Consider the following 22,348-nt stretch of genomic DNA (forward strand, 5'->3'; position numbering starts at 1 on the left):
TGATTTAGCCTAGAAGATGATAAGGAAATTGACTCCAGAGCCTCCATTGGACTGTTCATAGAGGCTAGTTTGGCTTTTGAAGACAAAATGGCCACAAGGTCTGGAGGTGAGAGATGAGGATTTAAGGAAATGCCAAGTAAATATGGGAGACTCCTGATGTAAATGAGGGATTATTTCTGAGACCTTTGTGAATACCTTAATTTGTAAATACTATTTATAATTTCCCCCTTTAACCTCTAATTTATGGCTAAAATCATTGCTTTTGTAGCCCTCTTCACTTATTCTTTATTTAAATAAAGAGTGATGCTTATGTTTTAAAAGGGAAAGGACACTTATTCCATCTTGGGTATGCTGATTATCGGATGACACACACAGTCCTCAAGGCCTCTATGGTACACAATTTTTTTTAAATTAATTAATATATTTTAATTGGAGGCTAATTACTTTACAATACTGTGGTGGTTTTTGCCATACTTGACATGAATCAGCCATGGGTGTAAACGGAACCTAAGGTTCGTTTTAATCAGGTATGGTAAGATACACCTATGAAAGAAGTTTTTATACTCATAGATCCCTAGAAACAGGAGACATGGCATATCATGAAGGGCTACACAGGAGGGCAGCACTAGGGTTGCTCAGGAGGCAGAGGGGGTGAGAGGAGAAATTAGCTGAATAATTCCAATGGGCTCTAGGCTACAAGTGTGGTCCCTAGTTGTCCAGTACTTGGTTCTGGAATGCTTTAGGGCAGGCATATAGTGTCCTGGTCTGCAGAAGTCCAATCAAAGGAGGCAGGTGGGGTAGGAACTCAGCACACCTTTTATAACAAAGGAGTGCTGGCAGACAAGTCATTTACTATCTCCAGAAATAAACTAGCTCTGAGAGGGGCACTTCCTTCATGGGTTCAAAAAGCCCCCAAAGGTCAAGGCATCAAAATATAGGGGAAAAAACCCCATGACTGATACACAAAGGGACAAGGTTGACACAGCTGCTTGCAGCCATAAAAGCAGCAAATTCCACCTTTCTTTCTATTCCTACACTTCTAGGCCATTTTCCAAATCCCTTAAACTTATACCTGTTGCTTTTCTTGCTTATTTTCTGAAACCCAAACCTCAGAATTTTCTCGCTAGGCCCTCTAAAACATGACAACTCTGTTTCATGGCAAACAGACAACCATATATTCTTAAATATTGTGGCCAATTCCAATTAAAGATTGGGAGGTAAAATCAGGCCCTCCTTCATCATTCATACTACCCCTTGAGCACTCTTTTTAAGCATTATTTAAAAATCCCAGGCTCAATTTTTCCACTCCTTTTGTGACCCATGCACACCAATGGTTCTTTTCCATTGTCACCACCATCACCCAATTTTGTCTGTTTTAAGAAATCTACTACATTCTGAGTTTTTTTTTTTTTTTTTTTAGAGCATCCCTTTAATTTCATGGTCTCTACTCTAAAGTAGGCCTTCTTTCACATGCATCGTTAGCTTATCATAGAATACTTAAAGCTAACATTAAACTACTTTACATAAAATGTAAGAAGCGTGCAACAGTATAACTCCATTTCCCACACTCATCATTTGGTCTGCTGCATTTATGTATTTTAAATCTATGTACATTTTATGCCCACAGCCAACTTGTAACTGTTGCAGTAAAAGTTGTCATTTAAATAAATTAGAGAGAAGTAAAGATAGTCTTTTATGTTCACTCATATATTACCATTTCCAGTTCTCTTCTTTCCTTCCTATAGATTTGTTTTTCCATCTGACACCACTGCCTTTCTTTCTTGAAGATTTTGTCATCCCATCGTCTTTTGGTTTCCATCATTTCTAGTGAAATGTCAGCTGTAATTCATATTAGTGTTCTCCCACATGGAAAAAAAAAGTTTTTTTTTGTTTTTTTGTTTTCTCTTTCTCTGAGTGCTTTCAAAATTTTGTCTTTATTTTGGGTTTTCAACTTGTTGAGGATAATGTGTTTAGGTGTGGTCTTCTTTGTATTTATCCAGTTTGGAGCATGCTTACCTTATTTAAATTTTAAAATGATGTTTTGTACCAAGTTTGGAAAACTTTTCAACCATTATGTTTTCAGTTAATTCTTTTATGCTCCATTCACTTATTTTTGTCCTTTGGTCCTTTTGAGACTTTTCTCTGTTCTCTGCTCCTTTTTTCTTCTCTTGCCCTTCCCCTTCACTGACTCCAGATTTTAAAAAATCTATCTCCTCTCTCCTTCTCTCTTCATATTGTACCACTGCCTTTGATCTCTCTTACAGTTTACTGACTCTTATATCTCCAATCTGCCACTAAATCCTTTTTTTCATTTTAGATATCGTATTTTCCACTTTAGATTTACATGTACACATAATTCCCATTTCATCGCTGATATTCCCTAACTATTCATTCATTGTGACAATACTTACTTTAAAACTTTAAAACAATTAAAAATAGCTGCATTAAGCTTGCTTTCTGAAAATTCCCATATCTGTGTCATCTCAGGAACAGTTTCTTCTGAATGATTTTACTCTGAATCTTCAGTCAGTCAGTTCAGTCACCCCGTCGTGTCTGACTCTTTGCGACCTCATGGACTGGGGCATGCCAGGCTTCCCTGTCCATCACCACTCCCAGAGCCTGCTCAGACTCATGTCCACCGAGTCCGTGATGCCATCCTGCCATCTCATCCTCTGTCGTCCCCTTCTTCTTCCTCTTTCAATCTTTCCCAGCATCAGGGTCTTTTCCAACTCTGAACCTTAGGTCACATTTTTTCCTGTCTCCTCACATGTCTAATAATTTGTCTCTCATACTGGGAACTGAGAATTGTACATAGTAGAAACTCTGGATTCTTTTTATCTTTCTCTGAGACTGTTGATTTTTATTAAATTATTTAAAGATCACTTTGTACCTGTAGACTTTGATTTTATACTATATAAGGCTATTAGTGTTTAGGTTTACTCTTAATCTTGAACATCCTGACATATGAACTTTACTTCTAATATATGTTTATCCTGTCATTTTATTATAAAACTCAAAGTGTTTATTTAGCCCTTATAACTTGGAGGAATTCTAAAATTTGTCTCATTTGAAATAGATGGTAACTAAAATCTCTGATCATTATTTTCATCTTTCGTGCTATCTCTTTTCACTGGGTTTCCAAAGTCTCTTCTGTATGTCCACAGTCCAGGGGTCAGTCAAGGATCTAAAGTAGGTTTGCTTTCAGAGTTGAGATCTCTTCCTATATATCCCTCTTTTCTGGTGTTATGTATGGCAATGGCACCCCACTCCAGTACTCTTGCCGGGAAAATCCCATGGATGGAGGAGCCTGGTAGGCTGCAGTCCATGGGGTCGTGAAGAGTCAGACATGACTGAGCGACTTCACTTTTACTTTTCACTTTCATGCATTGGAGAAGGAAATGGCAGCCCACTCCAGTATTCTTGCCTGGAGAATCCCATGGACGGGAAAGCTTGGTGGGCTGCCGTCTATGGGGTCGCACAGAGTCGGACACGACTGAAGAGACTTAGCAGCAGTAGCAGCATGCTGTATGTATGCTTACTCACTCCATCATGTCTGACTCTTTGCGACCCTATAGACTGGAGCCCCCCAGGCTCCTCTGTTGGGATTCTCCAGGCAAGAATACTGGGGTGGGTTGCCATGGTCTTCTCCAAGGGATATTCCTGACCCAGGGATTGAACCTGGGTCTCCTGCACAGCAGGCGGATTCTTACCATCTGAATCACCAAAGCCTTTCTGGTGTTAACTCCCTAAATTTCCAGGAATTCTGGAATTGATGAACTTCATCTTATGACACCTCAAGCTCAAAGAACTGTGGTTTGCTTTCTTAGTTCCTTCCTTCCTTCTTTTCATTCTTCTTCACTTTTAAAATTCTTACTTTTAATAATTTTATTAAATAGCTTCATAGATAAAAGCTATCTTATACATAATTCAATTCATTCATTGTAATTGTACAATTCAATAATTTTTTTTTTGATGGGAGAGATATGTTTTTTTTTTTTTTAAATTTTATTTTTAAACTTTACAAATTGTATTAGTTTTGCCAAATATCAAAATGAATCTGCCACATGTATACATGTGTTCCCCATCCTGAACCCTCCTCCTTCCTCCCTCCCCATACCATCCCTCTGGGTCGTCCCAGTACACCAGCCCCAAGCATCCAGTATCGTGCATTGAACCTGGACTGGTGACTCATTTCACACATGATATTATACATGTTTCAATGCCATTCTCCTAAATCTTCCCACCCTCTCCCTCTCCCACAGAGTCCATAAGACTGTTCTATACATCAGTGTCTCTTTTGCTGTCTCGTACACCGGGTTATTGTTACCATCTTTCTAAATTCCATATATATGTGTTAGTATACTGTATTGGTGTTTTTCTTTCTGGCTTTCTTCACTCTGTATAATAGGCTCCAGTTTCATCCACCTCATTAGAACTGATTCAAATGTATTCTTTGTAATGGCTGAGTAATACTCCATTGTGTATATGTACCACAGCTTTCTTATCCATTCATCTGCTGATGGACATCTAGGTTGCTTCCATGTCTTGGCTATTATAAACAGTGCTGCGATGAACACTGGGGTACACGTGTCTCTTTCCCTTCTGGTTTCCTCAGTGTGTATGCCCAGCAGTGGGATTGCTGGATCATAAGGCAGTTCTATTTCCAGTTTTTTAAGGAATCTCCACACTGTTCTCCATAGTGGCTGTACTAGTTTGCATTCCCACCAACAGTGTAAGAGGGTTCCCTTTTCTCCACACCCTCTCCAGCATTTATTGCTTGTAGACTTTTGGATCGCAGCCATTCTGACTGGCGTGAAATGGTACCTCATAGTGGTTCTGATTTGCATTTCTCTGATAATGAGTGATGTTGAGCATCTTTTCATGTGTTTGTTAGCCATCTGTATGTCTTCTTTGGAGAAATGTCTATTTAGTTCTTTGGCCCATTTTTTGACTGGGTCATTTATTTTTCTGGAGTTGAGCTGTAGGAGTTGCTTGTATATTTTTGAGATTAGTTGTTTGTCAGTTGCTTCATTTGCTATTATTTTCTCCCATTCTGAAGGCTGCCTTTTCACCTTGTGCAACAACCATCACAAGCTAGTTTTATAACATTTCTGTCACCTAAAGATGACTGTGCTCATTTATAGTTTACTCCTCCTCTGACTTTGAGTCCCAAGCAACCAGTGATCTATAATGTTTTCCATCTTAAAACTGTGTTTTGTGGACATTTCATATAAATGAAGTCATGGACTATCTAGTCTTTGTTGTCTAGTTTTCAACACTTAGCATAATGTTTTTGAAATCGATCTATGTTGTGTAAGTCAATATGTTGTTCCTTTTTATTGCTGAACAGCATTCCACGTATGGATATACAATAGGCTATTTATTTATTCACCTGTTAAAGGATATATTGGTTTTGTTTTGTTTTGCTTTTGGAAGCTTTTTTTCAATGTTCCTCAGATAATATTTATATAGCCCAACTGGTACTTATAGGTCTATGGACCAGTGTTTGGGAATCATGGTGTAGAAAATCAAATTATGACATTCAGATAAGGACTCATCTTTTTAAATTTAAGAAGCATATTTTGGACACATATTTGTGTTAGATGCTATGTTAAAAGTTAAAAAGGTGAATAAGACATGATATCCCAGCACTGTGGAAGAAATGAACCAACAAACAAAGAAGTGTAATGAAGTGTGAAGAATGGTGTGATAAAATTCTGGAGCCCTCATGGAGTTAAGGCTAATTCTTTATGGGAGAGAGAATTACAGAAAAGTCTTATAAAGGACGTGATCCTTGAGTCTTGAAAGATAGTCTTAAAAGATGAACAAGTAATTGGTCAGTAAGATAGTAGAAATAACTTGCTTTATCATGACAAATTGTTTTATTTTTAAAAGCTATGCAGATAGGTGTAAACATAATATTGTCCAAACTGTCTTTTCCTTGGAATTTTATGGAAACAAATTATTCCTGTGAGTGTCTGCTGAGATCAATGGATGGAGAAATATGGTGAAAACTTGGCAGATACCCCATTATGCCAAGCTATGTAAATAGTTCTCAACAAGATAAACACATAATGGAAAATAACCCATGTTCTTTTGGAGAACGGTGGACATGGTCTGATACCTTAGGCAAATTGCTTAATCTTTCAGAGCCTCATTTTCAACATCTAAAAAACTGAATTAAGAAATAGCTTCAAAAGTAACTGAGCAGATTAGACTTAATGTATGCAAATCAATGTATTTAGGGATTGGCACATAACAGCCTCTCAAAAAATGCCAGTTTTCCTTCTCTCCCTCACACATTGGCTGTTTGCCATTCTTGCACATAAGGGCTACAAGAAGCTAATGCAATCACAAGGCTTATTTGTCTTTTGATTCCTATGTATGTTGTCTAAAGAACAGTACCTTCTTCCTAGTAACCAAGGGGTGCAATAGCAGTTTCATAATGAGGCCTTGCTTCCTTCTAAATATGCACTAATTGTCAAGGTGATGGGGGAGGTTCATTATTTAAAAGCATAATTAAAGGGCACTTCCTTTAGCTAAACTAGTGAGCAGAAAGTGCAGCAATATTTGCATGTTTAGACATTAAGGATGGAAACAGATGACTCATAGGAGAATGGGAGGAAGCAGGGAAGGTAGGGCAAATTAATCTCACTGCCTAGGACCTCCAGGGTTATTGCATTGCAGGACATCCCTGGAGGAGTGATATTCCCTAAGAGTCAGCTTCACTGGCTTTTCTTGTTTTATTGGCTGAACAGAACTCTCACCCGCGGACCTCAGGAGAAAGCTGATCTTTACTGCAAAAGATGCTAAAATGTGATTCCTGATAAGCTGATCTTGGAATCTGTTTCTCGCTGGACATCCATGCCCTGTTCTAAACACTTAGGTATCACCACAGATATTGATTCATTCTTCTCATGCTGTGTACTCACTAAGGTTGTAAATCCTCCCAAGTCAATAACAGTGCATTTTACCCTCTTGGCACATGTGTGTTAAGGTCATATTCAAGGTTCTTCCATTTATTAGAGGAGGGCATGACAACCCACTCCAGTATTCTTACCTGGAGAACCCCATGGACAGAGGAGCCTGGTGGGCTGCAGCCCATGGGGTTGCAAAGAGTTGGACACGACTGAAGTGACTGAGCACATTTACTAGATAAGAGATGTGGAAAGCAACCTATTATGTCTCCCATTCTTCATCCTTAACCTGGGTGTTTTGCCTAAATTGCAAGATTCTTGTTAGAATAAAAAAGAAAGTGTCTGGAGCAAAGTAAGAATAGAAATAATGTTCAATCCAATTCTCCTTCTCACTATACAGCAATTTCGTGGTCATCAGTGCCTCTGCCTTATGTCTCCTAAATGAGGGTGTTAGCATTAGAATGTGCTGTTTTATATTAAGTTTCAGTTATGCCAATTTCTTATTTTCTACACTGTGGAAATGACACAGAGAGAAAAATACCTTTCATACGACAAATGTAGATGCTTGGGTTTGATGGCAAGGAGGAGTCTCTCTCCCCTCTCCCTGGTACCTAATCCCCAAAGCAGTCTAGAGAAAAGATAGGAGCAAGTTACAGTCAGTGTGGTGACTGAGTCAAAGCTGCTTCCACTGGGACCACCCCAAGGCCTGAGCATCTTATTACTGAAATGGTGATTTGATTTACTAAGCGTTTGTAATTATGTTGACATTGTTTTTGTCTTTTTAACAGTAAAATGAGACTGATTTTAAATATGTATTACAGGATGTCTACTGAACAGAAAATGCATTTGTTGCCTCTGGGCAGAGGTACAGGCTAAGACACAAATAATGATTTCACAGGAGCAAAAAGAATTACTGAGCAGATGCTCATCTGGGGAAAAGAGGCCAGAGAGGAGCCACGTCTGCCAGCAGAGGGAGAAGGTATAGGATAATTAGCATCTTTGATTTGTTTAAATTTACCAGTGGTATAGCCTTCTACTTCAAGATGGAATAAAAGAGTGGGAGAAGCCAGGTGAGATCGCAGCAGAGAAGAGAATTATAACTGAGCAGGACCCTATGAGATCTTTCTGGAACAAACTCCCCCCCCCGCCTCTTGCTTGCCTCTTATCTAAGAAAAACTTTTGCCTTCTAGGCTTTCCTTGAGTTCCAAAGAATAAAATTAATCAGAGACATGAGAAAATGCAGAAAGAAAGGAAAACAGTCAAGCAAGACAAAATAATAGTTTAGCCATTAAACAAAGTCAAGGACCTTTAGATCCTCCTCAAGAGTCATAGATAATTGTGAGAAATATCCTTTGAGATGTTTTGCAGGTAGTGAAACCTCCACCAGGTGGAAGAAGTTAACTGTATGTTGCCCATAAGCACATGGACCCCAGACAAGTTGACACTAGGAGCCCGATGATATTGACTCCCAATTACCTCACCACCAACTAACCAGAAAATGTCCAAAAGCTGATCAAGCACCTCCTAACCCCCTTCCATCACCTTGGCTTTAAAAACGTTTCTTTGAAAGCCATCGGGGAATCCAGGTTTCTTAGGCACAAGCTGCCTGGACTCCTTGCTTGGCACCCTGCAATGAATGCTGCACTTTCTTTCACCACAACCCACTGTCAGTAAATTGGCTTCACTGCATGCAGACAAATGGACCCAAGTTTGGTTTGGTAGCATAATTACATTCCTGCAGCTCTTAATTCACCAAGAGTCCAGATTCTCCTTTAGCACAGGCTCTTCAGAAGAAAAATTAAAGAAAATCATTTGAGTAATAATGGAAATCCAAGAAAGCCTTGCAAAACCCCCTCTTTAAGCAATGACTCAGGATGTACTGATGAGCAAGGCTGAGGGGACCCTCAGCAGGTTTGTGGAGACTATGTCCCCAGTATGACAGATGGAATTATCTATTTGTCATCAGATGGTACTGCAGGTTAGGCTTGCAATCAGTTCCACTACAGCCCTGACAGCCTTCATCTGTACCTTGATAACCTTCCTTTCCTTCCTTTGGCTCACTTCATTTTGGTCTCTTGGTAATTTCCTTCATTTAGTTATAGTTCTGCCCCTGAAATTCTGAAGAAGTCCCTTTCTTTCCAATAATAATAGCAGTGGCTGTTTGCTAACGGCCCACTGTAGATCAATACTCTACCTGTGCATGCTAGCTGGCCAAATAAGAGCAGAGAGTTCATTTGGGAGCTGATTCCACAGAGGAAGAAAGAGGAAGTTGGAGAGCAAGTCAGGGACAGAGAATAAGACAGGGGGCATAGACAAGGTCACGGCTGTGGCTGGTGGGGTAGGGGGTTGGCTATCTATCACTGGGACTCCTGAGAAGAGAGAAAGAGGCCACCAAGAAATGCTCCCCACCTTCACGCCTGGCTGCTCCCATGCCCTCTGAGTGAGGGGTGCTCCCAGGGCAGTAAGGCTGCTACTCCTGGACTGTGGTCCCTTGGAGCCAGCAGGCTTCTCTCCCCTGGGAGCAAGCCCTGCGGCACCAAGCTGAGAGCACAGCGGGGTGAGGTGTGAACTCCAGTAGAGACCTTCCAGTGACGCAGGTTTCTGTTCTTCAGGGGAATGACAGGTATTATCTAGAGGATCTCATTCATGTATCAACTCTGCCATTCTTAAGGCTCCAAGTGTGACTCTGTCAAGAGAAGGAGGATTTTCTAAGTTTGTCTTAGCATTTTTCAGAACCAAGCATAAAGGACTCACGCTTCTTCCCTAAAGGCAGAGAGGTACCTTTCCCACTGATCATGGCTGGTGAGGTGACCGGCACCTTGGGCTAGAGGAAAGATATGGCTTAGGGCAGAAGGAAAGTCTCAATGTGCCCCATGGGGATCCTAGTCCGGAGGCTTGTTGAGGCAGCAGGCTTGGTGAACAGCAGGCAGTAAGTGGGGGATGTTAAAGGCAGTGGCTCTTCATCCCTCCCTGCTAGGGCCATGCCTCCAAGGGGAGGGGTTCTATAGAGACCCTGGACAGAGGCCCCACACTGGGGGTACAGAAGAGTCTCTGAACCTGCCTGGAAAGCTGGGCCCAGGGTCACCTCAGTAAAGTGTGGGAAGATGGGAGGTGATCTCCCAAAGGCTCACGAACAATGTATGTGTTTCCTATTGCTGCTATAAAAAAAAAAAAAAAAAAAAAAACCTCAGCCTTTCTGTTAAAACAACACAGATTTATTCTATTATAGCTTTGGCAGTAAAAAAATCTGAAATGAATCTCTCTTGGCTTCAATCAAGGTGCCTTTTGGAGACTGTAAGAGACAATCTGGTTTTTTTTTTTTTAACCACCAGCTCATAGAGGTGGGTACATTCCTTGGCTCACATCACTCTGACCTCTGATTCCTGTCATGTCTTGTCTCACTCTAACCCTCCTGCCTCCCTCCTGTAAGAATCCTTGGATTACATTGGATCCACTTGACTAACCCAAGATAATCTCCCTAGCTCAGGATCTTTAATCACATCTATAAAGACCTTTTGCCATGTAAGGTAAAGTATTTACAGATTTCAGGGATTAGGAGGTGGACACCTTTGGAGCCATTATTCTGTCTACCAAAGGTAGACACACTTTCCTCACCAAGAATAAAAGATTTCTCCTCTCCCAGGAGCTTTGGATTTCTAAGCAGGTAGAATAGACTTAATGGGCAAAGGCACTGGTCTGACAAATTGAGTATTTGACTCAAATCCCGGCTCTGTCATTTTTTTCTGGAGGGACTTGGGCCTGTGACGTATTCTCTCCTTTATGTGGGAGGAAAGAAGACCACCTGGGTCTAAGGGACCCTGCCCCGCTCACAGCTGCTCCTTCTTCCTGGGTGTGGTGAGGGGCCACTCAGGACACAACATGCACCTTAGGTGGCTCGCTGGGGGCCCTGGGGAGCCCAGGTGAGGTGTTGTGGGGTGGAGGTAACCAGTGCAGCAGAGATGGGCAGGATGAAAGGCTGCCAGGAAAGGAGCTTCGAGGTGGAGAGAACATGGCTCAGGCAGTGGGTGATGGATTTCTAGGATGTTGGTACCATCTCTAAAGAAAACGGAATGACTGGGATAACCATGCCAGCACTTTCCAGAGAGCAGGAAATGCGGTCACTGCACAGTCCTGACCCAAGAGGACCAAGGCCGTCTGAGGACTGTTCTCTGCCAACACCATGAAATCACAGATGCCCCCTCTCCCGAAATGTTTCTAGAAGTTCTTGGAGATGAGAAGAGGCAGGGAGAGGGACACTGAAAAAAAGTGAGGGCTTATAAAGGGACCTTATGTACTACAGAAAACTAAAGAAGTAAGTAAGACTCACTGTGTTTGTGACTCTCCCCAACTCCTTATCCATTCTGAACAACCCTGCAAGTTGGCATCTTAAGGGAAGTCATTTGGGATTCTGCCTAAAGGAGAGACAAAAGAGGTTCTGGACATTCTTCCTCCCCATCCGATTAGGACACATGTTCCTAAAGGGAAGCAGGTCTCACCAAAGGCCAGTGTGCTAGGTGGGGTGTTGAGTGGGCTATGTCACTGCATTAAAGGCAGCATGGCCAATGCACCCAAGAAATCAGTCTTTAACTGTGGAATTAGAGCACTGACAATGCCCAATTATTTTGCTCATTAAGACGACTGGTCTGGACTGGATTGACCATTCTCCAATTAACTCCTTGGCACTTGGCTATAATAATGATTGAACTAACTCATTTGACTCCTAGGGTGGCTGAAAAAGCAGATGCGAGTAAACTCATTTTACATCATTCAAACACACTTTCCTCACCAAGAATAAAAGATTTCTCCTCTCCCAGGAGCTTTGGATTTCTAAGCAAGTAGAATAGACTTAATGGGCAAAGGCGATGGTCTGACAAATGTGGGTATTTGACTCAAATCCTGGCTCTGTCATTTTTTTCCAGAGTAACTTGGGCCTGTGCTTCTTCTCTCCTTTATGTGGGAAGAAAGAAGACCACCTGGGTCTGAGGGACCCTGCCCCACTCACAGCTGCCCCTTCTTCCTGGGTGTAGTGAAGGGGCCCCTGGGGACACAACATGCCCCCCACACTTGACACTGGGAACCCAGCATTCTTCATGGAGGGTGGGGCATGGGACTAGGACAGGAGGTGCTCAGAAAGGACAAATGTGCCTTACTGACGAAGATCAAACTTCTCAAACAGCCACGTTACGGTGTGGTTTTCCTGTGTCCAGATGATGGTGGGTTTTTTTGGTTACTGATCTTTTGTTTGTTTTTATCAGTGACCAGATTATAAAGTATACCATGGAACATCTGGTTTGATAATACGTTTTTAAATGAGAAAATACTCAATTTGGAAGGTTTTCTATGGCAACCTGACTCCCCATTTGTGAACGACTGCAAGTGCAGCATCAGGCTTGGATTCTTGTGTGGCCTGGATCTGCGTGGTAGGTGAGTCTGAATGAGGACCCACAGTCACCCAGCCAGGCATCTGCACTCACTTTGACTGCTTCTCCTGTCCATGACTATTAGAGTTTGGGACCCTTGCAGGAGAATAATCCTCAGGTCTGTAAAATTGGGCATAATCTAGGCAGGGCTGTGGGCTCCTAAGGCAGGATCCATCGTGTCCTTCTCTCCCCTGGTGCTTGTTGCAATTTCTGGCACAGAGAAGGTGAGGGCCAACAGAATGGATTTCACTTCCTTGCGATTTTTCAGAGATGCATTTTTTTTCCCCTTGTCTGAGCCTGGGGCGCCTGTCCTCTTATTGGTTCATTAAGGCTGTCACTCAAGCTGTGTCTTCCAATAAGTGAGTGTGCTGTCTCCCTCCAAGCACCAGTAAGTCCACAGGGAAGATCATTAGAATTTGTGATGCTGAGTCAACCATATCCAAATAACACGAAAGCTGGGAGGGCTGTAAGTTCATAAACCTTTTGCATGTGAACTGGCAACTGGCCTTCTCCTCTGCTCTTGTCTGGGTTTGCACATGACTAAGTGCAGGCTTGAGGGATTTGCATTAGCAGATCATAAGTAAAAATCTAATTAAAATGACAGTCTCCTCATCATGGATTCATTTTCAAGAGGTACACTGGGTAGTTGGGGCATTTCTTGGGGTTGCCTTGTAATGGATTTATCTGGCAGCCTATATACCCTGGCAAAGGCCTTCTGAGGTGCAGGGGAAAGGGATGGGCTTTTTGGAAGCACGTAGCTCCTCTGTGACAACTACTACACTCCCTGGGCACACACACTTGAAAAGCTATGTAGAACCCAGCCCACCCATCATGCCCTCATTTTATGCCCACAAGCAGCATCTGTCACACACTTAGTCTCCTGGCTGCAGAGAAAGGAAGAGGGAGACCCTGATTCTATCATACCCCCTGCTACTGACCCCAGTGAATAACCTGGCCTGAGTTACATTTGCTTGAATGTGATATTTTATGAATGTCATACTTGCATTCCTCACAGTTGTATCCCCCAAATTATTAGTCTTCTTTTGAATAACAAAATGCTTTGATTGTGGCCCATTCTTTGGGGATAAATTACCAACTCAATAACACGCTATAAAAAGCCTCTTGATGTTTAATTCCCACCTGCTCCTCCAAACTGGGTCCTAATACCTGTTGAAACTGTACTCAAGTCCCTATGTCCATGTCTTTTGAAGTAAAACTATTTTGTTCTAGTCTCCCAGGTCACCTCTCAGTCTTAAAAGATTTCCTAAGGTGGGCCAGGAATTTGAGTGCACATAATACATTGCTATTTTTGTTTAGTTGCTAAGTCCTGTCCAGCTCTTTTGCAACCCCATGGACTGTAGCCCACCAGGCTCCTCTGTTCACGAGATTTGCCAGGCAAGAATACTGGAGCATTCTCCAGGGGATCTTCCTGACCCAGGGACTGAACCCATCTCCTGCATTGGCAGGTGAATTCTTTACTACTGAGCCAACAGGGAAGCCCACACAATACATCAGACTGGCTTCAAAGGGTTAATGATTAGGAAATGTGAAAGTGTAGAAACAAAGACTAGCTGTTGAGCCAACAAACTGGGAACAATTTAGACAATAAGTCATCCACAAAGCAGTGTCACTAAACTCCCAGGTCCCTGAGAAATACAGATATAGGTCTGACACACATTCCTAAGTTGTTGTACAGGTTGCAGACCCCCATCAGATGAAAACTGCTGACTAAAAGCACAGAGACTCCAGACAGGTTGAAACCAGAAGATTGGTGATGCTTAAAACTTCACCTTGATGCCAATCAATTAGAACTCTGCATGAGCTGATAACGTACCGTGAGGCCTGCTCCCTCACACCACCTTTAAAAAAACTCTCGCCTGAAAACCATGGGGAGTTCACAGTTTTTTGAGCATGAGCTGCCCATTCTCATTGCTTGGAGCCTTAGAATAAATGCTATACTTTCTTTCACCATAACCCGTATCAGTTGGACGAATGGACCCAAGTCCAGGTTCAACACCATTGTCAGCGTCTTCCCCTTCTGCCCTGTCCTTGTGCCCTGACACACAGAAAGCTTACAATCCCCTGAAGATGGCCCTCCTTCTCATTCCCTCCCGGCTTGGCTACCTGGCTCTACCTCCTCTGAACCCTCCCACCCCTCCCAGAAGCTTTCCCAGGCCCTTATACCCAGGGACATGGCAGGATCCTTCAGACTGGTCCCCACGGATGCCCTCTACCTGGTTCCCTGCCTTCTTCACATATCACATAGGATTGTACACTGTTTATGTGTTTGTCTGCCCCGTTGTCATGGATACTTCCAGAGAGCAGAAGCTTTATTTTAGTTGATCTCTGGTACCTAACAAAGAGTTTGGCACAAAGTTTATGCTCAGAATAAATGAGGTCTCATCAGGCAGTAGGACATTTATTATGCTTTTAGAACCCCTAAGGTGGGTGAGCAATTTGAATACACACAGCACATTAGACTGGCTTGAGCATTTTCCACTCAAGGCCAGAAAGTTTTATAACAGTTACAGAACCACTGGGGGTAAAATCAGTGAGATCTTTGAAAGAGTAAAATTATCAAGATCAAAGCTGAACCTTTGAGATTCAGAGAGTGAAAAAGGGCAAAATTTTAGAATTTTAAAATGTTCCATAAAAATGGATCAAAAGATCAATTAATCACCAGGAGGTTTTAAAAGATCTCGATTTTTCTTCTCTACTTCCCTCTCTTCCTCCCTCATTTTGTCTCTCCTTTCTTTTGATCTCAACATCCATTCATTTTTATGCAAACATTTACTGGACACCAACTGTGTGCTCAGGGCTACAATCTGCACTGAGAATTTGGAGAGAGTAAGACACAGACATGCCCTCCAGGATCTCAGCACAAAGTGGGAAGAAAGGCAGGACAAATAAATGGGTAACTAAGGCAGAGTAAGTATTGGGACGGATTCTGCATGGAGTCTGGGGAGCACTGGGAAGAGGCAAGCTATACAACAGGTGACCCAGAATGGCTTCCTGAGGGAGGCGACTTTATCAGATATGCACAGCTTGGCATCAAATGATTTACATCCAAGAAACTTCTGATATGTTTCTGTCTCCAGAAAGAAGCTAGAGAGCTAAATAGTGGACAGAGGAATCTGGGCTGGTCTGTATATTCCACTGGATTGCTAATATGAGTATGGTGGAGGTTCCCTATTCCCACCCACTGTAGCTCCTCTCAGGGTGTGGGCAACTGTTCAAGTGAGCTGGGGCTTCTGATCATCAATAGGCAGGCTTCACATTTTTTATGTTAATTTCTTTCGTAGAAGAATGCTATAGCTAAATTGTTCTTTGTTGATTTTGTTTAGTTGCTAAGTTGTGCCCGACTCTTTTGCAACCCCATGGACTGGAACCCACCAGACTCCTCTGTCCATGGAATTCTCCAGGCAAGAATACTGGAGTAGGTTGCCATTTCCTTCTCCAGGGGATCTTCCCAACCTGGAGACTGAAACCACGTTTCCTGCATTGGCAGGTGGATTCTTTACCACTGAGCCACCAGGGAAGCCCCGTAAGCTGAACTGCATCCTTGCAAATTCATATGTTGAAGCTCTAACCCGAAACATGGCTGTGTTGGAAGAAAGGGTCTAATTTTCATTAGGACTAATGAAGGTTAAATGAGGTCATAAGGGTGGGACCCTAGTCCAATAGGGCTCCTGCCTGATAAGGAAAAGGAAAGGTACCTAAGCTCTCTCCACCATGTGAGAACACAGTGAGAAAGGCTGCTGTATATAGCCAGGAGGAGGGTTCTCATGGGGGAATGGCTAGCACCTTGATCTTGGACTTTTCAGCCTCAAGAACTGTGAGAAATAAATCTCTGTTGTTCAGGCCACCCAGGCTGTGGTATTCGGTTATGGCAACCCAAGCTAAGACAAGGAAGACAGAGCTTGAACAAAGTGAAGATTTGACAGTTTTATAGGGTTTCATCAGGATAAACATTTTGCACTTTGCATAATTCCGATCTCCAAATAAAAATTATTTGAAATTTAAAAATGTAAACATTTTGCATTTTAATTGGCACGCTCACCAAAGAGCACTAGAGCATACGGAAAAATCAGGTCCTAGCCATGTTTATTGTGTGACCTTGGCCAAGGTGCTGGATCATGGTCTCCTGCTCCATATTATCCATGCAGCAGGGCTTGGGGAGAGATGAGATTGAGCTCTGCACAGAGTACCTGGCACAGAGCAGGCACACATGAATGGTAGTAAATGAGACTAGAGAAGTTTGGAAGATATTCAGTGGCTCTCAGCTCCTCCTTAAAGTCATCAGTTTGGGAGCAGATTTCAGAATTCCTAGATTCACTATACGGTTTCCTTGTGACTCAGATGATAAGGAATCCACCTGTAATAGAGGAGACCTGGGTTCAATCTGTGGGTCGGGAAGATCCCTTGGAGAAGGGAATGGCTACACACTACAGTATTCTTGCCAGAATTCCTTCCTCACCTAGTTTAAATTCCAAAGCCTGTGACTTTCATTTGCCTATAATAGTGCCTTTCAATCCCATCTTAGGAAATACTGAAGGGCATCTATAATGATCTCAGCCAGTATAGAAATGTTTTTATTAAAACCCCTCACAATATGGAATTTATTCTAATTTACCTCAATTCATATTATGTATTTATAAAAACATCCCATATAAACCATATGGTATTTTAGAAGGTAGCCAAGAGGTTGCTGGGAAATCAGATAAACAATGGCAAGATAGTGTAATTTTTGTAAGGCCCAGAATTTCTAATTCAGAAGAACATATATTAATCCAAATGCCATATTTCCAAAACCCTAGGGTCCAGCAGGATGGGGTTTATTGAGAATGGATCAGGCAGTTGCCCCAGGGCTCCCTCAAACATCTTTCCCATCAGCCTGGCATCCTTAACCTTGTCACGCTGCCTGATGTCCCACCATTGAGACATTCCCTCAGATTAATGAATCTCTCTCCTAAAGAGCATATGTCAGTACTTTCATATAGAGGAAGAGTGGTAGCAATCATTCTCGTCTTGGTGGAAATGAATTCCTTCTGGTATGCTTTCCAGTGACACACTCTGAGATCAGCCCCACTGGGTGCCTGGGGCTTCAGCAGAAAAGGGAGTGGGGAGTGGTAGACACAGGTAATAAGGAAAGAGAAAGGAGAGGATTATGAAACATTCAGCCCTAAGCACGGTGAGGCAGGCGGCATCCACCTGGAGGGAGAAAAGAAGGTTGAGGGCCCCAGAAGCTCTCAGAATATGGGTTGGGCAGAAAAAAAGCAAACAAGAGATGCAGTAGAATGAGCATTATTTCATCTGCTTTATTAAGCAGCACCCATGCTATGACCCTCTTCTCTGCTGACCGCCACACTCCCTCTTGACAATGTAAAACCATCGAACAAAAATTTATGCCCCCCACCCACCCCCCACCAAATCTAAGCAGAGGACAACTCTAGGTTTGCTTGTACTGATACTTCTTCAGCAACATGACCACCCAGAGAAATGCCACCTCCACAATCTCATCACTGCATAGCCCTCAGAAACAGTCACTTCAAAGCATTTCATTCCAACCAGACACTTACTTCATTTGTCATTGACAAGTCCGACACAGCGGCCCTTGTGATCACAAGTCAGGAGTCAGAGATTTTCCTGCTTCAGAAGAGAACATGCACTGCTCACAGGGCACTGTGTCACTGATGATTTCAAAGTCCTCAGTCCCTGCTCCCAAACTGTGTCACCAAAGGCGAGGCTGCACCGTCACCCAAAGGACAGCATCAAAGAGGAGACACAGAGCATTTATGACAAAAAGATGTGCTAACAAAGATCAGAAACTGGGCCTGGGGATTAAGAGGATCAGCTTCCCAGGAGCTCCACACAGAGCAAGTCGACAAGCTACACACGGGCAAGTCCACTGATGGGTGACGGTCCAGCCAGGAAGGGTGGTCCTCCCCACTTCCTACTGGTCTTTAAGGCGGCAGTTTCCATCCTGACTTCAAGATGCTGTGTGTCTCCCAGAGTTGATTTTCCTCCAAATCAGCAAGTGACCAGAACCGTGAAGTACCTACCCATTGCCATCATCCCTGAACCACATCAACCATCCCGGCAGAGGGGCGGGGGTGGGAAGTGCGAGGTGAGCCCCATACCTGGTCCAGCTTCCAGTGGAACTCTGCTGGGCGGAAGGTGTCTGCCTGGTCAAAATCCTTGCGCAAGAGGAAGACGAGGCGGCAGTTGTGCACATACAGGGCATAGTGATGCCGGTTCATTTCTGAAAAGCAGAAAGAGGATTTGAGGGGGGCCAGAATCCCTAAGCCCATCACCCCTAGAGGAGTCTTCCCAGTTCATCACTTAGCACAACCCCAAAAACAAAGAAATGGGCATTCTAGTTTTTTTCTTTTCCAACTGATCTAATGAATAGTTCTAGAACACATGTGTGGAGCTCTCTGAAATGGAAGAGGTAGATTCCAGAAAGCCCACAAAAAACTTCTGCCAAGAAGCCATTTGGGCCTTAAATACCAACATTTACTGCATTAGCGCCTGGATAAAATTACATATGTTCACAAGCTCTTTTTTTTTTTTGTACATAGACTTCTGGGAGTGCCAAGGGCATTCTCTGACAATCACATCGGCCACTCTAGGTTCCTTTAACACAGCTGGATGCTCCCAGAGCTCTGGGCTCTTATTTTATTTCATCAGGTTTGACAACAGTAACCACAGAGCACACCTTCATTTCTGTGTGCAGTTAAGGAGATCTGCCTCTCTTCTGGCTGCTGAGAGGAGGTGGCAGGTCAACTTTCCAGCACTAGACACAGTTTCCTGAATTTCCAAAGCAATGAATAAATACCTCTTTCCCCATACACAGACAACAGATGGGATTTTCTCTTCCTGCTAAAACTTCCTTTTCTGATTAAAAAAAAAAAAAATCAACTGGGTCCTAGCCATGATATCCTGTAGTCACAATATAACAGCCATTGGGAAGCAGGGAGCTGTTCTTTGACCAATACGCAGAGAACTCACACTATACTACAAAGTATCACACTCAGAAGGCAAGTATGGTGCACATGTTCTGTAAGTATTGGGCAAATGAGCAGATACAGCAAGAAGGACATGGGCCCTGGATTCAGATAGACGTGGAGTGAAGCCATACCTCTGGATGATGCTGGAGAAGTAATTCAACCTCTTAGAGGCTTGATTTCCTTAGCTGTATCATGACAGGGATGCTGGATTATCCTAATGTGTCACAAGAATAGATGTTGTGATTGACTGATTTTGCACATCCTGTACACACCTTGCTTATGGAGGTATAAGTGGGAGGAATCAACATCAATTCCCACTTCAAGGCATGGGCTCCACATTGGTTTAAGCCAAAAAGGCTCGTGAAATAACCCCCACCACAGTGTTTGGTTCAGAACCCAGGTCCACGTCCAGCATTGCAGACCATTCTCCTGGCCATGGGGCTTCAGTCAGGAAAGTGACTCGAGTCAGGCCAGTGATTCTGGAGCTGTTATAAGTAGTCTAGGAAAGAATTGTCTCCCTCTTTTAGCAGCTAGCAAGAAGAGACCCCCATCTCTTTCAAGAAGTTGCAGTATATACTGGGAGGCTTGGAGCTGCTGCAGACATGTTTGCTAACATGAAATTGATACATATAAGGTGGCAGATCTGAAAAATTGTAGAGAATAGGAGCCAGGACCTTGATCACACTTTATCAGAAGCTGTCTGTCTTAGCTCTAGCCACTTTTAGTTACAAGAACCCCACATTCCCTTAATAATTTTGATTTTTAATCATTTGATATCAGTTTGCTCTGTATTTCCCATTCCTTGTAACTGAAAGCATCTTAATTGATACAATGAGGAAATGTGTATAAACCATCTGCCCAGAACAGATGTTCAATGGCTGTTGGTTATTATAAGGACTACTACACTGCCTCGTGACCATGACAACACAACAGAGTAGTGTCAGATGCTGTTTTCACAAAAGCATTACCATTCTTCAAAATGCAACCAAAAGATGGACAGAGGGAGAATGGTCAGTTGCCAAGTGTGGCAGCATTGGTCAAGACCAATATTCAGGTGACTACTTGATCTTTACATTGATGAAATACCCAGGCCTGCTTATAGGAATTTTACTAACCAGTTCTTGTCTCCCACACTATTGCCTAACTGATTTCCTGTAGTTTCTATAGATAACTGTCAGGAGGATACAGAAAGATTTCTCCCCTTTGGCTTCATTTGGCATCAGGAGAGGCTGTGGTGAAGAGGTTAAAGAAGAATGAAAAGACAGACCTCATGGGAGGTTTACAGCATCTCCTGCTCTCCCTCCAGTGGTCCCTCCCTCCCCGCCCTCTGTTGGCTGGATCCCTGGAGTCACCACCCACACCAGGGTAACTGGTTCCTCGATGACATGAACATCAGTGACATATGATACACTCGGAATTCAGCTCCGCTTCTGCTGTCCTTCAGTGTTCTCCCTGGCGGCCCCCCTCCTTTTCCTTGCCCACATCTCTGGCATATCCTAAAGTCTTCTGGCCGCTGTCAGGTATTAAATAGTCCAGAAAGTCTCCATATCAAATACCAGCGTGTCATTAGTTAAAAGATCTTCCCCACTCAGCCTTGTCCGTGGCTTGTTGGCCACCAGTGGCGAAAGGACTCTTCTTGTCCCACTGCCTCCTCCCCCAAACTCCTCCCAGCTCCAGTCTGGGTCAGGGGCAGGGAAGGCAGATGCGAAGGAGAGAAGTGGGGTCTCTTTAAAGAGGCAGTGGACTTTGTTATTCCCCAGGGATGTCCAGTGTCCTCTGTCATGTGGGTCTACATGTGGGTTCCTTCATGGGTGCATTGGCTGGTTTTTGGAGAGGCTTTGCAGGGATCACCTGTGGCCATGAAACTGGGCCCTGGTTAAAAAATATTTTCACCCCTTCTCCCCCCACCACCCCTTCAATCCCTACACCCTTAATAAGAAAGGGCATGTTATAATCTTCACATAGGAGTTGATCTGTTATGTGACACTGTCCCAATCTGGACAGCAGGGATATTCACACCACTTCTGGTCCCACCTTTGTTGGCTCTTACCTCTCCATTTGGAGAAGGAAATGGCAACTCACACCAGTATTCTTGCCTGGAGAATCCCACGGGCAGAGGAGCCTGGCAGGCTATAGTCCATGGGGTCGCAAGAGTCAGACAGGACTTAGCAACTAAACCACCACCACCACCACCACCTCTCCATTACTTCTCTAAGCCCTGCTTTTCATGATTCCTTTCATGATTTTCATGACAGCTTTCATGGTCTTGGCTCCTGCCCTCGGTTGCTTATCCCTGCCCCCTTGCCAATCTACTTCTCCTACTGAATTCCCTCTTCCTGGCACTCAGCCCTTTTGGCTCCAGTCTCAACCATTTCTGGATGTCCATTTGGTCCCCAAGAATAAGAATAAAAACACTGATGTTCTGCTAAATTGTAGTAGGGCAGCCCCTCCCCCTGCTGCCCCTCTCTGCTCACTGCTCCCCGCTCAGAGGCAGCTGCCATTAGCCTCTTGCCTTCAGACCATCTGGGCAAGAGTCAGAGCCAGGTCCACCTTTCCTGTACCCTAAACTCCTAGGACAAAAATCACACTTGCCCAGAGCTCCCCTGGGCTCTGTTCTGACAGCAGCCTGGAACAGATGTAAGAGTGTTTTCAGCTCAGCCAACAGGGAGGTGGGAATGAGATTCCCACCTTCTCTCTACTTTAGACAACCTTGGTCCCTCTGAGAGGTTTTCTGGGCATCTCTGGATGTGTGAGAGCACCCCTTCCTTGTCCAGCAGCCTGAGGGACCATCCTAGGACTCTCTACCATGCTGGCACCTCTGTCCCCATCACTTGGTGATTTCTGGACTGGTTGGTCCCTCTGTCTTGGAAAGCCCTGTATGAAAGTAGCTGGCACTGCAAGTGGCACATCGTATTCAAATGAAACTCAGAGGCAGCGAGAGGGCTGATGCCAGGAAGAAAGGGTCCCACAGGAGGAGCAGGTGTGTAGGCGGAGAGGAGTT

The 22,348-nt window shown here is 43.5% G+C and overlaps 1 protein-coding gene across 2 annotated transcripts in view; it reads right to left on the bottom strand.

Annotated features, from left to right (window-relative positions):
- Window positions 1–22,348, bottom strand: part of CLSTN2 (calsyntenin 2) — a 742,362-nt gene that overhangs the window by 91,154 nt on the left and 628,860 nt on the right. For both annotated transcript variants that reach the window (XM_070375497.1, XM_070375500.1), the window contains exon 8: window positions 18,478–18,599. In XM_070375497.1, coding sequence (XP_070231598.1) covers window positions 18,478–18,599 — 122 coding nt within the window. The remainder of the gene's footprint in view (window positions 1–18,477; window positions 18,600–22,348) is intronic.

Source organism: Bos mutus, chromosome 1, assembly GCF_027580195.1.
Source record: "Bos mutus isolate GX-2022 chromosome 1, NWIPB_WYAK_1.1, whole genome shotgun sequence".
In the NCBI taxonomy this organism is placed as follows: Eukaryota; Metazoa; Chordata; class Mammalia; order Artiodactyla; family Bovidae; genus Bos; species Bos mutus.